At 46.2% G+C, this 16,991-nt stretch overlaps 2 protein-coding genes across 2 annotated transcripts in view; one reads left to right on the forward strand and one right to left on the reverse strand.

Moving 5' to 3' along the window:
* LOC100951655 (guanylate cyclase 2G-like) overlaps positions 1 to 5,967 on the forward strand; it is a 45,369-nt gene extending 39,402 nt beyond the window's left edge. The window contains exons 18-22 of the mRNA XM_012803678.1: positions 856 to 1,030; positions 1,776 to 1,874; positions 3,151 to 3,242; positions 4,324 to 4,429; positions 5,571 to 5,967. Of these exons, the coding sequence (XP_012659132.1) occupies positions 856 to 1,030; positions 1,776 to 1,874; positions 3,151 to 3,242; positions 4,324 to 4,428 (471 nt within the window). The 3' untranslated portion in view covers position 4,429; positions 5,571 to 5,967. The remainder of the gene's footprint in view (positions 1 to 855; positions 1,031 to 1,775; positions 1,875 to 3,150; positions 3,243 to 4,323; positions 4,430 to 5,570) is intronic.
* A 2,638-nt stretch (positions 5,968 to 8,605) lies between these two features.
* The window catches only part of TECTB (tectorin beta), an 18,385-nt gene continuing 9,999 nt past the window's right edge, over positions 8,606 to 16,991 (reverse strand). The window contains exons 7-10 of the mRNA XM_003787340.3: positions 12,818 to 12,980; positions 11,671 to 11,743; positions 9,999 to 10,031; positions 8,606 to 8,712 (exon numbers count right to left, since the gene is read on the reverse strand). Of these exons, the coding sequence (XP_003787388.1) occupies positions 8,606 to 8,712; positions 9,999 to 10,031; positions 11,671 to 11,743; positions 12,818 to 12,980 (376 nt within the window). The remainder of the gene's footprint in view (positions 8,713 to 9,998; positions 10,032 to 11,670; positions 11,744 to 12,817; positions 12,981 to 16,991) is intronic.

Below are 16,991 nucleotides of genomic sequence, written 5' to 3' on the forward strand. Positions count from 1 at the left end.
GAAACCGCCCTGCTTACCAGGGTGTCTTCTCGGATTTTCCTCTTCGTGTTAGCTTCGTGTTACATTTTGCTTGAGGTAATGTTAGAACTAGCTTGCATTTCTAAAGGGGAGAGGTAAGCTAGGAGCAGGTTACCTGATTGACTGGTTAACTTTGTATAATTTGGGGGCAACCAGGGGAGAGGTGTTTTACTGCCTGAAATTCTAGTTTTATCATGTCGTCTTTGGATTCTGCTGAAATGCAGATGTGTCTGGAAATGGCTGTAATTTTATGATTCTCCCTGTCATTTATTTTTCTATTGTGAATGAAGGGTCTGAAAGGTGATTTTATTAGAAGGATTAGGGAGAAAAGGACAGACTAGCCAAACACATACATTTATACACATGTGTATATAACGTACAATGACACATACATTTATACACGTGTTGTATACATGTGTATATAAATGTATGTAAGAGCCCTGTGTGGGGCGGCTACATGTCAGGGTGAGTAAGATGGATTCTATGTGATGGATCTACCTGACAGATCATTCCAGATTTGCCTCACCAGTCACTGCTACCTGTCTGGTTCTGAGCCTGGACTGGGGAAATCCAGGCACGGCCACTGTGTACTTGGGAGGAGGAAGCAGTGACTGTGGGGAGAAGGCTTTGGGGAAGGAGGGCTTTGCTGAAAACTAGGTCAAGGGCAGGGAATGGAGGAAATGCTGGGACTTGCATGGGATGGAGGTCAAGGATATGACACCCTAATGTGTGGGGGGTCAAGACTGGGGACAAATGAGGGGTGTTGGTCTGTGACTCCACCCCCACCCTAAGCCTCCTTTATGGAAAACAAAGGTCACGTTGTTGCTTTGTTCTCAGGTTGAGACCATTGGAGACGCATACATGGTAGCCAGCGGGCTTCCCATCCGCAATGGGAGTCAGCACGTGCACGAGATTGCCACCATGTCCCTGCACTTCCTCAGTGCCACCATCCACTTCCAGATTGGGCATATGCCTGAGGAGAAGCTCGGGCTCCGGATTGGCCTCCACACAGGTAGACAGAACTAATGGCAGGTGGCCGTGAGGTCCAGGCACGACGACAGGTAGTTCTGGGTTTGAATTCTAGGTCCGAGGTCTCTAGGAACCTGGGTGTTGAATGGTAACATCTTCAGGGGAAACAAAAGATGGACTTGTCTCTGCACGTGACTTTCCAGTTAGCTGGACTGCCTGGTAGCAACAAGGACACACAACAGCTCCAAGGTGTTGAGCCAAAATAAAGAAGGGACCTCCAGTGAGGACCATTGCGAGGGGCTACATCCCCGCTATTCCTCTGCGTCCAAGGCCCTTGGAGATGTTCTGTGTGTGTCAACTCAGGGGCATGTGCTCTGTGCAGATGTGGTCCACTTGGTTTAATGCTTTTCAAAATTCTTAATAATCTTTGAACAAGGGTCCCATATTTCCATTTTTCACCGGTCCCCACAAATCCCTGAGGCAGTTATGCTCCTTATTCTCCTCCAAGGAGAAATAAAATAAAAACTGATCCCCAATCAGAAGTAATCACGCCAATGTTTGTGCCACTGTTGGCTTTGTTTACAGCTCAAGTTCACGAATAGCCTGGTCATTGGCTGATGATGTTGCGTCTGTCAGTTGCGTCTCTCAGATGTATTACCAAGCTTTGCCCCAAGAAGACACTTACGAAATGCTTGTTGAACGGCATTTGTTGACTGTCTATGCATTGTGGCGTCCATCCAGCCTTGGGAGATGCAGACGGTTCTGCCTTTTGGTTCTCCACCTCTCAGGTCCTGTGGTGGCTGGCGTGGTAGGCATCATCATGCCCAGGTATTGTCTGTTTGGGGACACTGTGAACGTGGCATCCAGAATGGAGAGCAGCAGTTTGCGTGAGTATCACTGACAGTGCATCATAGACACAATACTGCTGTCCCTCCAATCCCCTATCTCTCACCAAGGGATATTTTTAGAAGACACATTTGCATTCTGTCTACTGTTTCCATCTGGAGGAGAAGTTCATTACCCACTTCAGGCAACGCTGAGCACAGGCTTTGTAGACAGGGCTTTGTACTGTGCTTGCTACATAAACACACCTGGCCTCTTCTAAGACTGTCCATTGTAATGAGTCTCTCTCACACACACACATAATGTAATGATTCAAATGGAGAGTAGGAGGCAGAAAAACTTTCCCATACAGGGAAGACAGTAAATAGGCTTCAGGGGCCACAGAGTCTCTGTCACGTCTGTTTAACTCTTCTATCGCAGCTTGAAAGTAGTTGTAGACAATATACAGGGTGTCCATGAAGTTTGTGTGCAATTTAAAATAGTATTTTTGGTGTTAATTGCACGCTAACTTTATGGACACCCTATATAATACATGGCGTGGCTGTGTTCCAATGCATGTTGGTCTTTAAAAATAAGCACTGGCCTGGATTTGGCCCGTGGGTGGTAATTTGCCCATCCCTGATGTGGAGTATATTCTTGGTGGTCACATCTTTTTGCCTTAAAGTCATTTCATTGGATTGACTATTGATAGGTACCTTGAGGCCATTGATCAGTCAAGACATGTAAAAAACAATTACTCAGTGATTTAAGTTTCAAAGAGTTTTGGTTAACATTTCGAGTTTGTAAATTTCCTACAATCTATAAAAACACACACACAACATTTTGCCCTCTGATTAGTTCATTGTCAAAGTTAACTGAGTCTCAGACACAGATTTAAACCTTTCTCAGATTTAAATCTTTTTTCTCTTTTAAGTAAAGATTTTTAGAATACTTTTTTTTTTAAAGGTAGAATTGCTTATACAGATTCCAAACCTAATTCTAATTGCATTTCTGGTTACAGACTTCATTTTCAGTTACATTTCCTGGCTCTGGTACCATCCCAGGGAGCCTGAGGAGCCCAGGGAACCTTCCACCCATGGGGATTACCAACTTGCAGACTGAATTGGTTCTCCCCGCTGTTTCCAATCTGAGTTTAGAAACATACTGAGGTCTGAAGTGCTCCCGACAGTGTCTCAGCAATGCCAGCAGGGCTGGGGGGCCCAGCCTTCACCCAGACTTCAGAGGTTGTCTGTGACTGGCTTAGAAGGAAGTCCTGATGATTAGAGACTTGGCGCTGGTCCCACTGACAAGTTATGACCAGGCCGTGATGTTTTGTGGCAGCTCTCCGGATCCAGGTCTCCCAGAGCACGGCAGGCGCCCTGCTGGCAGTGGGCGGGTATGATTTGCAAAAGAGAGGTACCATTCCAGTCAAGGTAAGATGGCTGAACCCCCCCCCTCCCCGATCCTGCCCCATGTGTCTCTGAGGGAGATGTTGAGGGACTCGGTGGGATGAACGGGGGAACGAGTCTCCACAGAGTGATGCACAGAGATCTGAAAGGTCTCTCCGAGGCCCTCACAACTGCCAGTCTTCTCCCTTTAGTTCCCTAAGATGGTCAAACAAACCTCCTACAGAGCCCCCCTTAGTCCCACCTGGACATCCCCCTTATGGGATGCTCCTGTCTCTGCTACAAATGGTCCCTTGGCTTCCTCTCAAACACCCCAGTCCAGTTCCTCACACAAAGTGTCAGTAACACCAGCCCAGGAATTATAGTGTCTTATTCCCTCTGTGTCCCCTTACCTGAGTCTAAGGTGCCCAGGTAGAGGGAGGAGGTCCTGAGGTTAGCCTTGGAGGTACTAGGGCCTCACCTCTATACGGCTGCATCCTTTTCCTTCATCCTGGCCTCGGTCTGTATGTGAAATGTGCCACAATACAGTCTCATCTTCCCTTTCCAAGGCAAGGGGAGGGGCAGGTGCTCCTCCTGAGACGCTGGCAGTGGGAGTGGTGGGCGGTCACTGTGACACGGGGTGTTTGGGTGGGAGTGAAAGGGAAGGGAGTGGCACCAACCCTCCCACCTGCAGAGCCTGACCCAGCCAATGAGCTTCAGGTAAGAGGAAGAATGTTCTAGAAGGCAGCAGTGTAGACCTAGAATCCTGTCCTGCTGTTTGAGGGCTTGCTTTTACTGTGTGCCAAATGGGAGTGGTGATGATACTGCCCTCGAAGGGTGGGTCTGAGGAGTGAAGGTGGACATGGATGTGAGGGGCTTCACCTGGTGCCCCACTTGTCCTAAGAGTTCAATACATTTTATTATTTAAAAATTTTTTTTTCTTTGCAACATTCTTTGGTCTCCAATTCTTAGGCCGTTGTTGACCGTCCACCTAGGCCTAAGAAAATCACAGGATTCTGTGGGGAAAGATACCTTTGCCTCACGGAGCATCTCTTGTGGCCCCGGAAGTCCCGCATCACAGGCAGCCCCCAGCTTGTGTTCCCTCAGCACCTGCCTTTGCCTCCCACAGGGCAAAGAAGAGCAGACAACTTTCTGGTTGAAAGGCAAGGAAGGCTTCACTATTTCACTTCCCGAATTTACTGAGGAAGAAGCTCAGGTCCCGGAGAGCTTGTGAGGTGAGTCTTTTTGTTCAGGATGTGTGTGGAGCCACAGGCAAGTTTACCTTCCTTCCAGAATGTTAAGTATCCCATTTAAGAGGTGTGGTTTTGGGGTGTGAGTCAAATCCTCACTAGGGGACACCATCTGGCCGGCCTTTGGTCCCAGAGAAATGGGGACTCTGAAGACTGGGAGTCCATTTCCTGGGGGGCCGGGGTGTTGCTCCCAGCTCTGTGCGGCCCCTCTAGCTGCCACGTACTTCCAACCCATTAAATCCTGAATTTGCAGTGAACTAGTTTCGTTCTGGGAGAGGGGCCGCAGGGAGGAGGAAGCTGGGTAGCCCTGCCCTGCCCTTTCTTTGCTAGGTGGCTGCATCCTGCACTTGGTACTTATTTTCCTTATCAGCTAATTACCTTTCAAGGAGATAGGAGCCCCTAGAGGAGAAAGCATCTTGGGAAAAGAATCGCAAGGGGTCAACAGTCCCTGAAATCCAACAGGGTGGAGGCCATTTAAGCAGACAGGCCCAGGGCAGTTGCCGGAAGGCCTGGTTCCCAGCCCTGAATTCCTGGGAACACTGCTGCTTCTAAACACGTAATGTCCCGTTCCCCTTTATTTCTTAATTTCTTTCCTATGGACTGAGCAGAAACTCTTACGGTCAAGGCTTGAATTTTAAGTGGATTTTTTCATTTATTTCCGAAGAGTTTAATTTAAAATATATCTCCTGCAGAGATGTACCCATCTATTCCTACTATAACTATCTTCTCTTCTATACAAAGAAGAGGATTCCATGTTGTTGTATCGCATGGTTGTTTAATAGGTTTACTGAACCATCAATGTATTTCCAGGACTTCTTCCTTCATCTCGTGCATCTCCTTACATCTAGATTAGATATCTTCTGTATGGGGGCTCCTGAATTTGGTACATAGCAATTTGAATGAAATATGGTGTCTGAGACCTTTATCTGTTGAACTTGCCACGAGTGAAGGAATGAGCACCAGTGAGACCAAGAATATTTTCTTTCTTGCTGAACCTCTAAGCTCCCTTTGTGGAGATATCTTTTGGGCTTTATACTGAAAAATAAACTACTTTTTGGTTTATTAAATGCCTTTGATACCAAATATTATAAGAGGCTTGGTAATATAATTGTATTTTCATTGTTAGGAGATCTGATCTTCCCCAAAGGCCTTCGGCATCAGGACAGATGCTTAGGAGGGAAGGCAGAAGGCATTTATGTCGGAGGACAAGGGTGTTTTCCCCTCCTACTCCAACCTGGGGCCAGTGGACCAATATTTATCTTCTCGTGCTCCATAACTTCTTCTCTTATTTGGGATCATGACTTCTGGACTCCATTTTGCTCAACCATGAAAGAAAACAAGGCCTCTGTTATGAGGCCTCAGAGATCTGGTTTATTCCCCATTCTTCCTTGTACCCATCTATCTGTCCATCCATCCATCCATCCATCCATCCATCCATCCAATCATCTAACCATCCATCTACCTATCCATCTATATATCTGTCCACCCATCCATTCATTCCTTCATTCATCAATCTATCTACCCATCCAACCATTCATCTATCCATTCAACCATCCAACTATCCATCTATCAATCCATCCATTCACCCATCCAACCATCCCTCTATCTCTCCATCCATCCATCCATCCTTCTACCCATGCATCCATCTATTTATATGAACGTTAATTAATTCAAGGAGCACTTATTAAGCACTTACTTTGTGCCAGCTATCACACTGGCTGGGGGACACCAGAGAATATAACACTTCCCTTGATCTTTAGCTTGCAGTTTAGTAGGGAGAAGGAGGCGCATGTAGCTGTTGTGCAACATTAAGGACTAATAGAGCTACGCACAAAAGTGTAGGGGCCACAGGAATCCATTAATTAGAAATTGATAGATGGATGAAGGAATGGGCTCAGAAAAAACACTGGTCTATTATTGTCCCATCTTGGTATTTGTATTGTGTGTGTGAGTGCTAATATAAGTCTTGTTCATGTAATAAAGACTTTTTTACTTCGGTCTTTTTATTGAACATTATAATCATGCGGCATCCAGACACATACCAAAACATACATACACATGTGCGCATACACGGACATCATGTGTACACACACGTGCAAATACACAAATGTATACGTGCAGCTATATGTACACACACATAGGCGTACAGACACACATCTAGGAATAGGGAGAGAGAAAGCAAGGGAGAGTGTTTAGGGATCATATCCAGTAATTTCGATAAGAGCAATTTCTTAAATCTATATCTAACGCTTCTTTTCTATGTCAGTCAAGGATACCTGGGGACAACATACTTTTCCTTAGAGATTTATAAACAGGGATGACCCAAGAGACATTTTCTCCCCAAATGTTAACCATACAAAACGGCTTTCCCTCCTTGCATCAGAAACCCAGCGCAGGAGTTTTTGAAATGTGAATGTAGGATAGAAGAATTATTATACAAGTCTGTGGTATGCATGTGAGTCCAGCAATCTTTAGTGCCAGGTACCCCTGGGAAGGTTGAGGAATTGGCTATCAACATGATATGTAAACACTGTAAACTGCAGGCATAGGTTATTGGTTTTGGGCGTTTTATTTATTCCATAGCACCAAGTAGAGATACAAGATCATAAAACATAATGATAAAATAAGGCAAAACTAATACGACATTGTTTTTCTCTGACAGCTAAGGATTTGTGAATACGGCTATAAGTACGTTATCAAGTATGTTATTTAAGAGTTTTTAACTAAGAGCAATAAAATCCGTTGCCTGTTTTTCCTGATGAAAAAGAATTGTGAGTTTACAAAAAGAAGATTCCCAAACTGGCTGGGAGCACCAGCTTAGAGAACAAGTTTAGGCCACCATGAGTCATCTTTACTCTAAACCTATTGCTACATAAACATGGATTTCAAGTCTCTAGAGCTCTGATAACTAATTTAATTTCTGAGTTCACCAACCAAAGTTGTAAAAGAACCATCACACTGTTAGATTGCAAAACTTCTCAAATATGTTAAACGCAGAACAACAAACTGACGTTGTTTTCAAACGAGAAGCCGATAATTAAGTCTATCTGTGACCAGGAAAAGAACTTAGAACTCCGGTTTTCCCTACCACACTCCAGGATTCTTTCCTTCAGTTTTTATGTCATTGACAACGTCAATCTCTGATGTCCGCATATTCTGGATGGCTGGGGCGACCAAGCTACGAGGGTGTGCTACTTCGTGGTTTCCTTGGTGACACGTGCATTTGTGTCTCTGGTCTTTTGTTGCTTGGATTCTAACGGTCATAAAGGAAGGAGACACACACAGATACGGGCAGAGTGTTTGAGCAAAGGCTAAGTGAAGGCAGAACATTCTATACAAATGAAGACAGAAGAACAAACGGAGCGCTCTGAGTGTCACAGGGCGTGTGCAGGATCTGGTCACCACGCTTAGAGAACCTGTGTCCTGGGAGTCACTCCACAGCCATGTTGCAAGTAGCGGTTTCATTTGGGCAATGCCATGTGCTTGTGTGAGGTTAATGTGAGTTTTACTCTGTGTGTAGTTTTACTCCTATTTAATTTGCAATTGTCTTTCGAATTCGGATGTTTATATCAACTATGAAAATGAGGAGTTTGTGTATCTGTATCATGTTTGTGTATATTTAAGAAACCCTATAATGAAAACAAATTAGGTTAGTGCTCTGGCTTCTCAGGAATCGGTTCCCTTCGGTTTTGAGCCCAACTGTTGTATTCCACTAGGATTCCCACCTCACCTCCCACATGCCTGGCCCAGTAAGTGGAACCTCCTGCCTGGGGCTCAGCTCTGGCCCTTGGGGAGAATTGTACAGACTCAACAACAAAGTCCCTTTTCAGCAAAGGTGGCTATTCCGGTGCTTTCTGTATTTAGCACTGACTTTGTGGTGATGGCCTACATTCTCCACAAAACGCTCAGCTGCCCTTGGTTGGGTACGCTAATCTTTTAAAATTAGAATATCTTTCAAAGGAGTACAACTTGCATCTGGGGAAAGGAGACTGCCCCCCTGGCTGCAGGGGAGGGCAGAGGAAAGTGACAGGGAGAAGTGGGGCACCACAGAAAAACCATCGCTGAATTCACAAATGCACTGGAGCACGCATTTGGCAAAACGCTGTTCTCTGCTCTGTGGTCTCCGTTTGTCTGTTTGGCAGCACAGTAAACGCGAGTTTGTCATTCGCTGGCTGAGGACGACTTTGGGTGCCGCAGCTGCAGCTGCCCGGCTAACTCCTCGAGCACGGCGCAGGTCCCCAGCATCACGATGAGGTGGTGCAGCACACCTGTGGACCAGAGCGGGCAGGGGCAGCGCTCAGCAAGCGTTCTGCCAGGGCAGGGCAACTCCACGAAGGGTTAGCAGAGTCAGTTAGGGGCCCACGTGGGTTTTCACAAACCCTGCACATTTTATACAAAGTCAGTTTTGCTCACCCCTTGGGGGATTTGGTAGCTCACGGTATTGGTACAAAGAATCTGGGTTGTGGACCTTGGTCAGATGGGAGTCTAAACCTTGGCCATATAGACATGATGTGTTTTATTCCAGAACTTTCTTTAAAGATTATAATTAAAAGTTGATTTACATGATTTTTCTGTAATTATGAGAGCAAAGTCTACCTGTAGAACAGGCGTCCTCAAACTACAGCCTATGGGCCACATGTGGCCTGCCTAGGACATTTATCCGGCCCGCTGGGTGCTTTTGCCACCGCTGCCTGTCCTGCTTAGCAGCCAACTCGTCCCAGGACCCACAGTCCGGCCCTCCAATGGTCTGAGGGACAGTGAACTGGCCCCCTGTTTAAAAAGTTTGAGGACCCCTGCCATAGAATTTGGTAACAAATGGAATTGTCTTACCCCACTCCTCAAGTAGTCACCACCTCCTCATCATTCAGGGGAGATCTTAGGTCTTAGCTGAAATGTTTCTTCCTCTGGGAGTCTAGGGTCTTCCCTAACGGGTCCCTAATCCAGGTGCCCCCCACACCCCGTATACTTTACACATTAGGAAAGGCAGGGGGTTTGCCTGTCTTGTTCACTGTGGTGGCCACAGTGCCCAGCACAGTCGTCATAGTGATGGTCGACCCCTGCTGTATGTCTGCTGTTTGCTGGGGATCATTGCTCAGTGCTCTTTGCTGTCATTAAATATTCACACAATCATGAATGATAGGCCCAATTTCACAGAGGAAGCTGAGGTACAAAGGGGTGAGGTCATTGACAAAATTCACATAGTTCAGGAGGGACAGAGCTGTATCAAGAACTCAAATATCTGTTGAATACACAGGTCATTGAAAAATCATGTTCTCCAAATGCAGAGACCCTGGCAGACCACTGGGTGATGGCTTTGCTGAGACTTCCAGTTCTGCTCCATCAGTTGTCCTAGCTGCCCCCTCTCTTCAGAGGCTAAGGGCTGGCTGGGGAGAGACTTCTTTACCTCTGTCCCCCACCTGCTCAGGTGTGCTTTCATGTGATCTTCAATCTTTAAAAGTTTGGCTGGGGCTAAAGGTAAGTGTCCTTTAAAACATATGTCTGCCTTTTAACAGCATTGCCCTGTGACATTTCCCAGGGTATCTCTTTTCCTTACCTGAGAAGCTATAGAGGCTCGAAAATCCCCTGCCTGTTGTGAGTAAAGAGAGAAAATGCAGGTTTAAGAAAAGATCATGCAAGGAAAAGTCTCAGAGCTGTTTCTGAAACACAAACCCGACTGTATCTTCCCCAGCATCCCACTGCCTTGAAGGCAACGTTTGTGCCACGGTTTACAAAGGCTTCCTTTTACATTTTCTCTCTAAGGTGTGGGCTGATAAACTTTCTGGAAAGGCCCAGACGGTAGTTACTGTGAGCTTTGTGCGCTGTACATCTCCACTGCCTGTAGTCCACGCTGTTGTCATAATGTGAATCCAGCAGTACACGATGAATGAGTTGCCTGTGTTCTAACAAAACTTGCTTTATAGACACCGAAATATGAATTTCCTATAACTTTGATGCCACAAAACATTGTCCTTTTCATTTCTTTGGGACCACATAAAAATATAAAAACTGTTCTGAGCATAAAAGCTGCACAAAGTCAGGAAGAGCAAAGTCACTGCTGGGCCCCTGTACTCTAAGCTGTACTTGCCACAGCCTCCTGCCCACCCACCCTTCATGTCACCACCTCCTTCAGGTCATACTTTAAGATTGTCAACCAAGGTCTTTGATAAGCCTAGGTCAGATCTTCTTCCATCTACAGGTTGAGTATCCTTTATCAGAAATACTTGGGACCAGAAGTGTTTCAGATTTCACATTTTTATTTTTTAATATATATTTTAATTTTTTAAAATTTATTTTTGAGACAGAGTCTCATTCTGTCGCCCTTGGTAGAGTGCTGTGGCATCATAGCTAACAGCAACCTCAAAACTTGTGGGCTCAAGTGATCCTCTTGCCTCAGCCTCCCAAGTAGCTGAGACTACAGGTGCCCATCACAACGCCTGGATATTTTTAAGAGGATGGGTCTCTCTCCGGCTCAGGCTGGTTTCAAAATATCCACTTGAGCTCAAGCAGTCCACCTGCCTGGGCCTCCCAGAGGACTAGGATTACAGGTGGGAGCCACTGTGTCTGGCCTAGATGTTTTCTTTTTTAAATTTTGAAATATTTGCAGTATACCATTTGAGCGCCCCTAATCTGAAGATCTGAAATCCAGTGAGCACTTCCTTTGAGCTTCATGTTGGTGCCCCATAAGTTCTGGATTTTGGAACATTTTGGATTAGGGATGCACACCCTGTGTTCCCATTGCATCTGCCCTCATCCCCTCTAAGAGTAATCTCCCTTTCTCTTAGTGTTTTGAACCTCTCTCTTTTTGCTGGATGATAAGCTCCTTGAGGACAGGGCCTGCAGGCATCTCACTTATGTCTGAAGCCTTGTGCCCCACCCAGCCCTGACACAGTGCTGGACTGTCAGGAAAGGTTTATGGACCTGCAATGTGACATTCCTGACACTTTCCAGTTTCTATTCTTACTGTCCACTGTGTGCTCAGCACTTCCGGAGACACTGGGATTTAGGCCACGAATAGATAGAAATTCTCAGGGTAGTGAACAAACCTGGACTCCGGGTTGTGGTTTGCACGGGTCCCCACCCCCTGCTGGAGGCCTTGAGGAGCAGGTGAAGGTTGTGCCCACAGGCACAGCTGGTTTGGCAATTTACTCAAAATGCTCAAACTGGCTGTGCCTGTGGGCGCAGCCCAGCATGAACTCAAGCGTTTGGAAAACAGAGGGGTGGCTTACTCCGCAGCGACAGCTCCACGACCAGGACGCCCCCAGTCTGGTCCCGCAGGAGGCGTTTCCTTTTATCACAGGTCTGGAGACCCAGAGGGGCCAGGAAGGGTGTACGGGTGAGAAATGAACAAAGGAGAGAAAAGAGAAACAGAAAGAGAGATTTAAGAAAAAGGCATGAACTGAATGGAGTCAAGATTCCCCAGTTAACTGATATTAGTTACCTCTCCATAATAATAATAATAATCAGAACAACCCTGGGAGATATTTTTGATTCCTTTTCCCAACTTGAGTAAATGGAGAAAGTTTTACTTTATTCATTCCTCAGATGGAAGAGATCTTTCTGGGAGGGGTCTTCCATTGGGGGTGGAAGGATTGACCCTTGTTTCTTTTGATAAGAATCATTTTTTTCAATAAGGCTTTTTACATATGGTTACTCTTATCACAGTGCTTTGGGAAGTGGATGCTTGAAAATTGTGCTCTGGTTCACTTTTTTTCTTGTCTTTCTCTTGTTTTAAAATCTGGTATCAATCCTCACCCTTTGATCAGCTGCATAACATCTCTGCTGTCCTCTCCCCCGCCCTGCACCCTCTGATTTCTTCCCCTTCTTCTCCTTGTGCTCATAAAGGGACATTTTCTGGTCCAATGAATTGATAGAAGTAGAGATTATAATCTCATTTCTGTGTGACTGTGGACTCTGTGGGTGGGTAGCCTCTTTGGAAACACTGAGGTCTCCAGTCCAGAGAGACCAGGGAAGCGAACAGTCTGGGATTCCACACCCCTTTAAGCGGCTAAGCCGGTGGTTCTCAGACTCGAGTGAGCACCAGGCTTAGGGCAGCTTGTTAAGCACAGATTTTCTGGGCCTTCCTATCACACGGTCAAATCAGTCTTGATCTGGAAGTTCTGCAGCATCTTTCTGGAGTTTCACAGATGGCTATCCAATCAAGACAGATAATGTCCCCCTTTTGAGTTATGTCCAGAGCCTGTCCCTGCTGCCCAGACCTTGAGTCTCCCTTGCTCTTTGAAGTGTCTGCCCTACCCAGTGCCATTTCCTCCAGGAAACCCTCAGTGCACAACTGCACTGGCTGGTTATGATTTCCCAGCTCAAAATATAGCCCCCATTTGGATAGACTTGGCCTTGAGGACAGGGGCGGCTCACCACAGGGCAGGAGAGCTTCTCGCTGTCACAGATGAACGTCTCACAGTGTAACCAGACCTTGGAGAGTTTGGGGATGTTCTGGAACCGGAAAGCGTTGAATTGGAAGGTTGCCCTGTGATCCTTCCCGTTCTCATGCACAAGGACAGTGTCATCTGTGGGGCAGCTGAGGCACACAAAGGAAGGAAGAGCCAATTGTCACCCCATGGAGCTGTAGCAGGGGCTGCTGGGGCTGAGTTACACACACACACAGAGTAACACTCCCCATATCTGCACAGGTGCTTTGCCCCTCCCAGGCACTTTGGCTGGCAGCATGTCCCTTGATTCTCATGCCCTGAGGTCAAGTTGAAGAGCTGGACAGGACAGGACTGTCTCCATTCTACAAACAAGGTCTGGCAGGAGGGGAGTGACTTACCAGAAGCCACATACTTGGGTAAGTTACACCTTGGTCTCAAAGTCAGTGGTGCCTGGAACAGCATTTCCCAGTGTTGTCATAGGTACCTAAGCTCAAGTCACACCCAGTGCGTTTCTATGTGTGTGTTATGAGATTTTACCGTTAGCAATTAGAATTTGTTATGTTATTTGAATTATGTATGTCGTGAATATATTGTGTATATAATATACAGTTGCCTTTATAACAATGTGGGTATATTTTTAATACAGGGTGGCCATGAAATTAGTGTGCAATTTAAAATAGTGACTTTATGGCCACCTTGTATAAGCACAGAAAAAAAGACTGAAGGGATACCACCAAATGGTAGCAACACTGGCTGAGTATTGCAATTATGGTAATTTTTGTATTTTTCTTTGTATTGTTATACATTTCCCAGACTCTCTTAATGAGAATATATTATTTGTTTGAAGTCCCAAGATCCCAAAGGTAATAATTCAGCAAAAACAAAAAGAAAAAGAAAAAAGACACAGATGGGCATTTATATGAACCAGTGGTTCTCAGCTGGGGGCCGGATGGCCCCAAGCGGCATTTGACACTGTGGTTGTCAAGACTAAGGGGACAGTGCTGCTGGCATCTAGTGGGGAAGGCCCGGTTGCCGCAGAGCACAGGACAGTCCCACAACAGGGAACAATTCCACCCAAAACGTCAATGGTGCCAGATTGAGAAACCCTGGCTTAAGAAAAATACTTGTTCATTTAACGAAGAGAGACTAATTGCCTGTCTAAGTGCCAGTTGTTTAACTGGTTCTTGGGAATGCACAGGTAGGCCCACCTGAATATGGGGACTTTTTATCTGCAGGTGATAAGGGGCACCAAAATCTGTCCTCCTAAAGGGAAAGGCCTATGGATTAAAAACCTTAAGGGCAGTGGGCAGCACCACGTGGGCCCTGAAGGTCACGCTGCCTGCAGCATCTCTCTGTTTTCATCATAAATTCCACTGAGCACCCCAGAGAGTAGTCCAGTTACCCCAGAGAAACTTCCTGATGAGCCCCACCCCATTAGTCTGATGGGCTACATTAGGGGAAGGACCTAAGGTTGCAAGTCTGATAGTGACTGAGCGAGGTGACGAGTGCTGTGCTTTCCTATCTGCACCAGGGGTCAGAGCTACTTCCGGCGGTGGTGGCCTCTGAGCAGTGGTGAAGCTGGGGGCATTTTCCAAGTTGTGAAACAAGACTCTTGCAGGATCATTTGGTCAATCAACCTGAGATCCTTGTATGAACTCAAGATGTTAGTCCTTAAAATAGCTCTTTGCAGCTAGAGTGGCCCACACATGGTGTCGACCAGTGGAAAATACTGTAAACAGAGCTTTGTCAGAGGGTGGGGAGGAGGCTGATAGCATGCAGGCCTAGAGGCCTGGCTCTGCTACCTCTTGGCACTGGTTATGGCACCTGCCCCTGGTGTCAGCTAGCTCTGGAAGATGAAAGCCACAGGAGGCTCTTAGGCTGTCACTGCCTGAGTCTCCTTCCCCATAAGGGATTGCTCTTTGAGATGAGTATACTGTGTTCGGTGCACTCCTGTGCACTGAAAACCTTCTGATGATTTATCTATTGTAATCTCTCCAAGCACTCATGAACAATCAGTTTTCCCTAAGGGGCCCAGTGTGAAGAAAAATCATCTGGAAGGTTGTGGGAGTGAACTTTCCATTCTCCCCTTTGGCACTGGTCTTGTGTACATATCTCTAAGCTCAAGGTGCCAGGTCAACTAGGCAGAATATAGACATTGATTAGGACTTATCTGGCTGTGCTGAAATGCAGATTCCCAGGGTTTCCCCAGAGACCTTCCAACTTGGTTGGTTAGCAACACATCTGCATGTGTAGCAGGAACCCTAGGTGGTTCGTGTGTACACTAAAGGAGTGGTCCCCAACCTCACTGGCACCAGAGACCTGTTTCATGGAAGACAATTTTTCAACAGACCTGGGTAGGGGGGCATTAGATTCTTATAAGGAGTGTGCAACCTGTATCCCTTGCACAAGCAGTTAACTGTAAGGTTCACGCTCCTATGAGAATGTAATGTTACACTGCTCATGTGACAGGAGGTGGAGCCCAGGTGGTGATGGGAAACCAGCCGCTGTAAAGGGAGCAGATGAGGCTCCCTTGCCCGCTGCCCACCCGCTACTGTGTGGCCAGGTTCTTAATAGGCCACAGACTGGTACTACTGGTTTACCACCCAGGGTTGGTGACTGCAGCACTGGAGTGTAAGGATCACTTCTTTTTACCCCAGCCATATTACACACCTGTCACGTGGGAGCAATAGCACCTGAACTATTTATGGGGAGATGATTCCATGAGTGGTGGAAGTTTTACACAGTATGACTCCTGCCTGAGAGAGGTCCCCAGTGCCTGATGGTAATTTCAGGTCCTATACGTCAGGAATGTATTCCAGAATTCCTGAAGTCATTTGATAGCACGATTGCTAACAGAATTATTATCAAGGCAGATGTGAAGGAAGCACCCAAATTAAGCCCCCTTGTCTGCAGGGGCCTCTGCCGAGCTGTGTAGGTGTGGCTAGGCCCGGCCACTCAGCAGGTGGCAGCCCAGATCTCCTCCCTGCTAGCTCGGGCCTCAAGCTAGTTTCTGGGTCTGTCTGTGGCTGTTTCCTCATCTATAAAATCGTGATCATTATATGATCTACCTTAGGGATGATTTAAAGACATTTGAATAAGTTAATATTTATAAAGCATCCACCCGGAGCGATGCCCAGGATATTGTGAGAGCTGTGTAAGTGTTTATCAAATAAGAATGAGGGTCTGAAGTGGCTTCACCTTTGTTAATTAATTTTCATGTTGTTCCTGGCTCCAGTTTTTACTTGGCTTGATGGTTTTGCTTTGTCTGGGCAAAGGCCTCTTTGTTGATTATCCATGGAGTGGATAACACCCACACCCTCAGTCTGGCTCACCCTCCTTTCTGTTTTCCAAAGCTACAATTCTAAGTGCTTCTGACAGTTGTCACCTGAAGCTTAAAATGCACATCCCCGACCCCAGGGGGATCCACACTCCCTTATTCCCCATGAACCTTCCTTTCCCAGAACCACTCCTCAGCTTTGCAGTGCACAGATTTAAGGGTACCAGGCCCCCTTTGTCACGTACTCCTCAGATACTCCCTCTGCCCCCCATCCAGTTAGATTCTAAATATTCACTCTGAGAAAAACGATAATGGGTGCAGAATAGAGGTAGATAATTAGATGGAAGGAACAATATTTGATAGAACAACAAAGTGACAACAGTCAACCATAACTAGGGTATACTTTAACTAAGAGCGGAACCGGAATGTTTCTAACACCAAGAAATGACAAATGCTTGAGGTGATCGATGCCCCAATTACCTTGATTTGATTATTGCACATCTATGCCTGTATTGGAACATCACATGTGCCCATAAATACAGACAACTGTTATGTACCCATGATAATTAAAATAAAAAATAAATCGAGAAAAATAAAAACGTTTCCCTCCCTTTTATGACTACGTTCTATTCACCTGGCTACATCATTTCAGTCACAGCCTCTGAGCTAGTCTTCCCACCTTGCACGCACTGTTTCTAAACCATCCTAGGTAGGACTTCATCTGATATCCAGACCAGTTTTTCTTTTTCTTTTTCTTTTTGAGACAGAGCCTCAAGCTGTACCCCTGGGTAGAGTGCGGTGGCATTACAGCTCACAGCAACCTCCAACTCCTGGGCTCAAGCGAGTCTCCTGCCTCGCCTCCCAAGTAGCTGGGACCACAGGC

Source organism: Otolemur garnettii, unplaced genomic scaffold (assembly GCF_000181295.1).
Source record: "Otolemur garnettii isolate 467f Iridium unplaced genomic scaffold, OtoGar3 scaffold00021, whole genome shotgun sequence".
Lineage (NCBI taxonomy): Eukaryota > Metazoa > Chordata > Mammalia > Primates > Galagidae > Otolemur > Otolemur garnettii.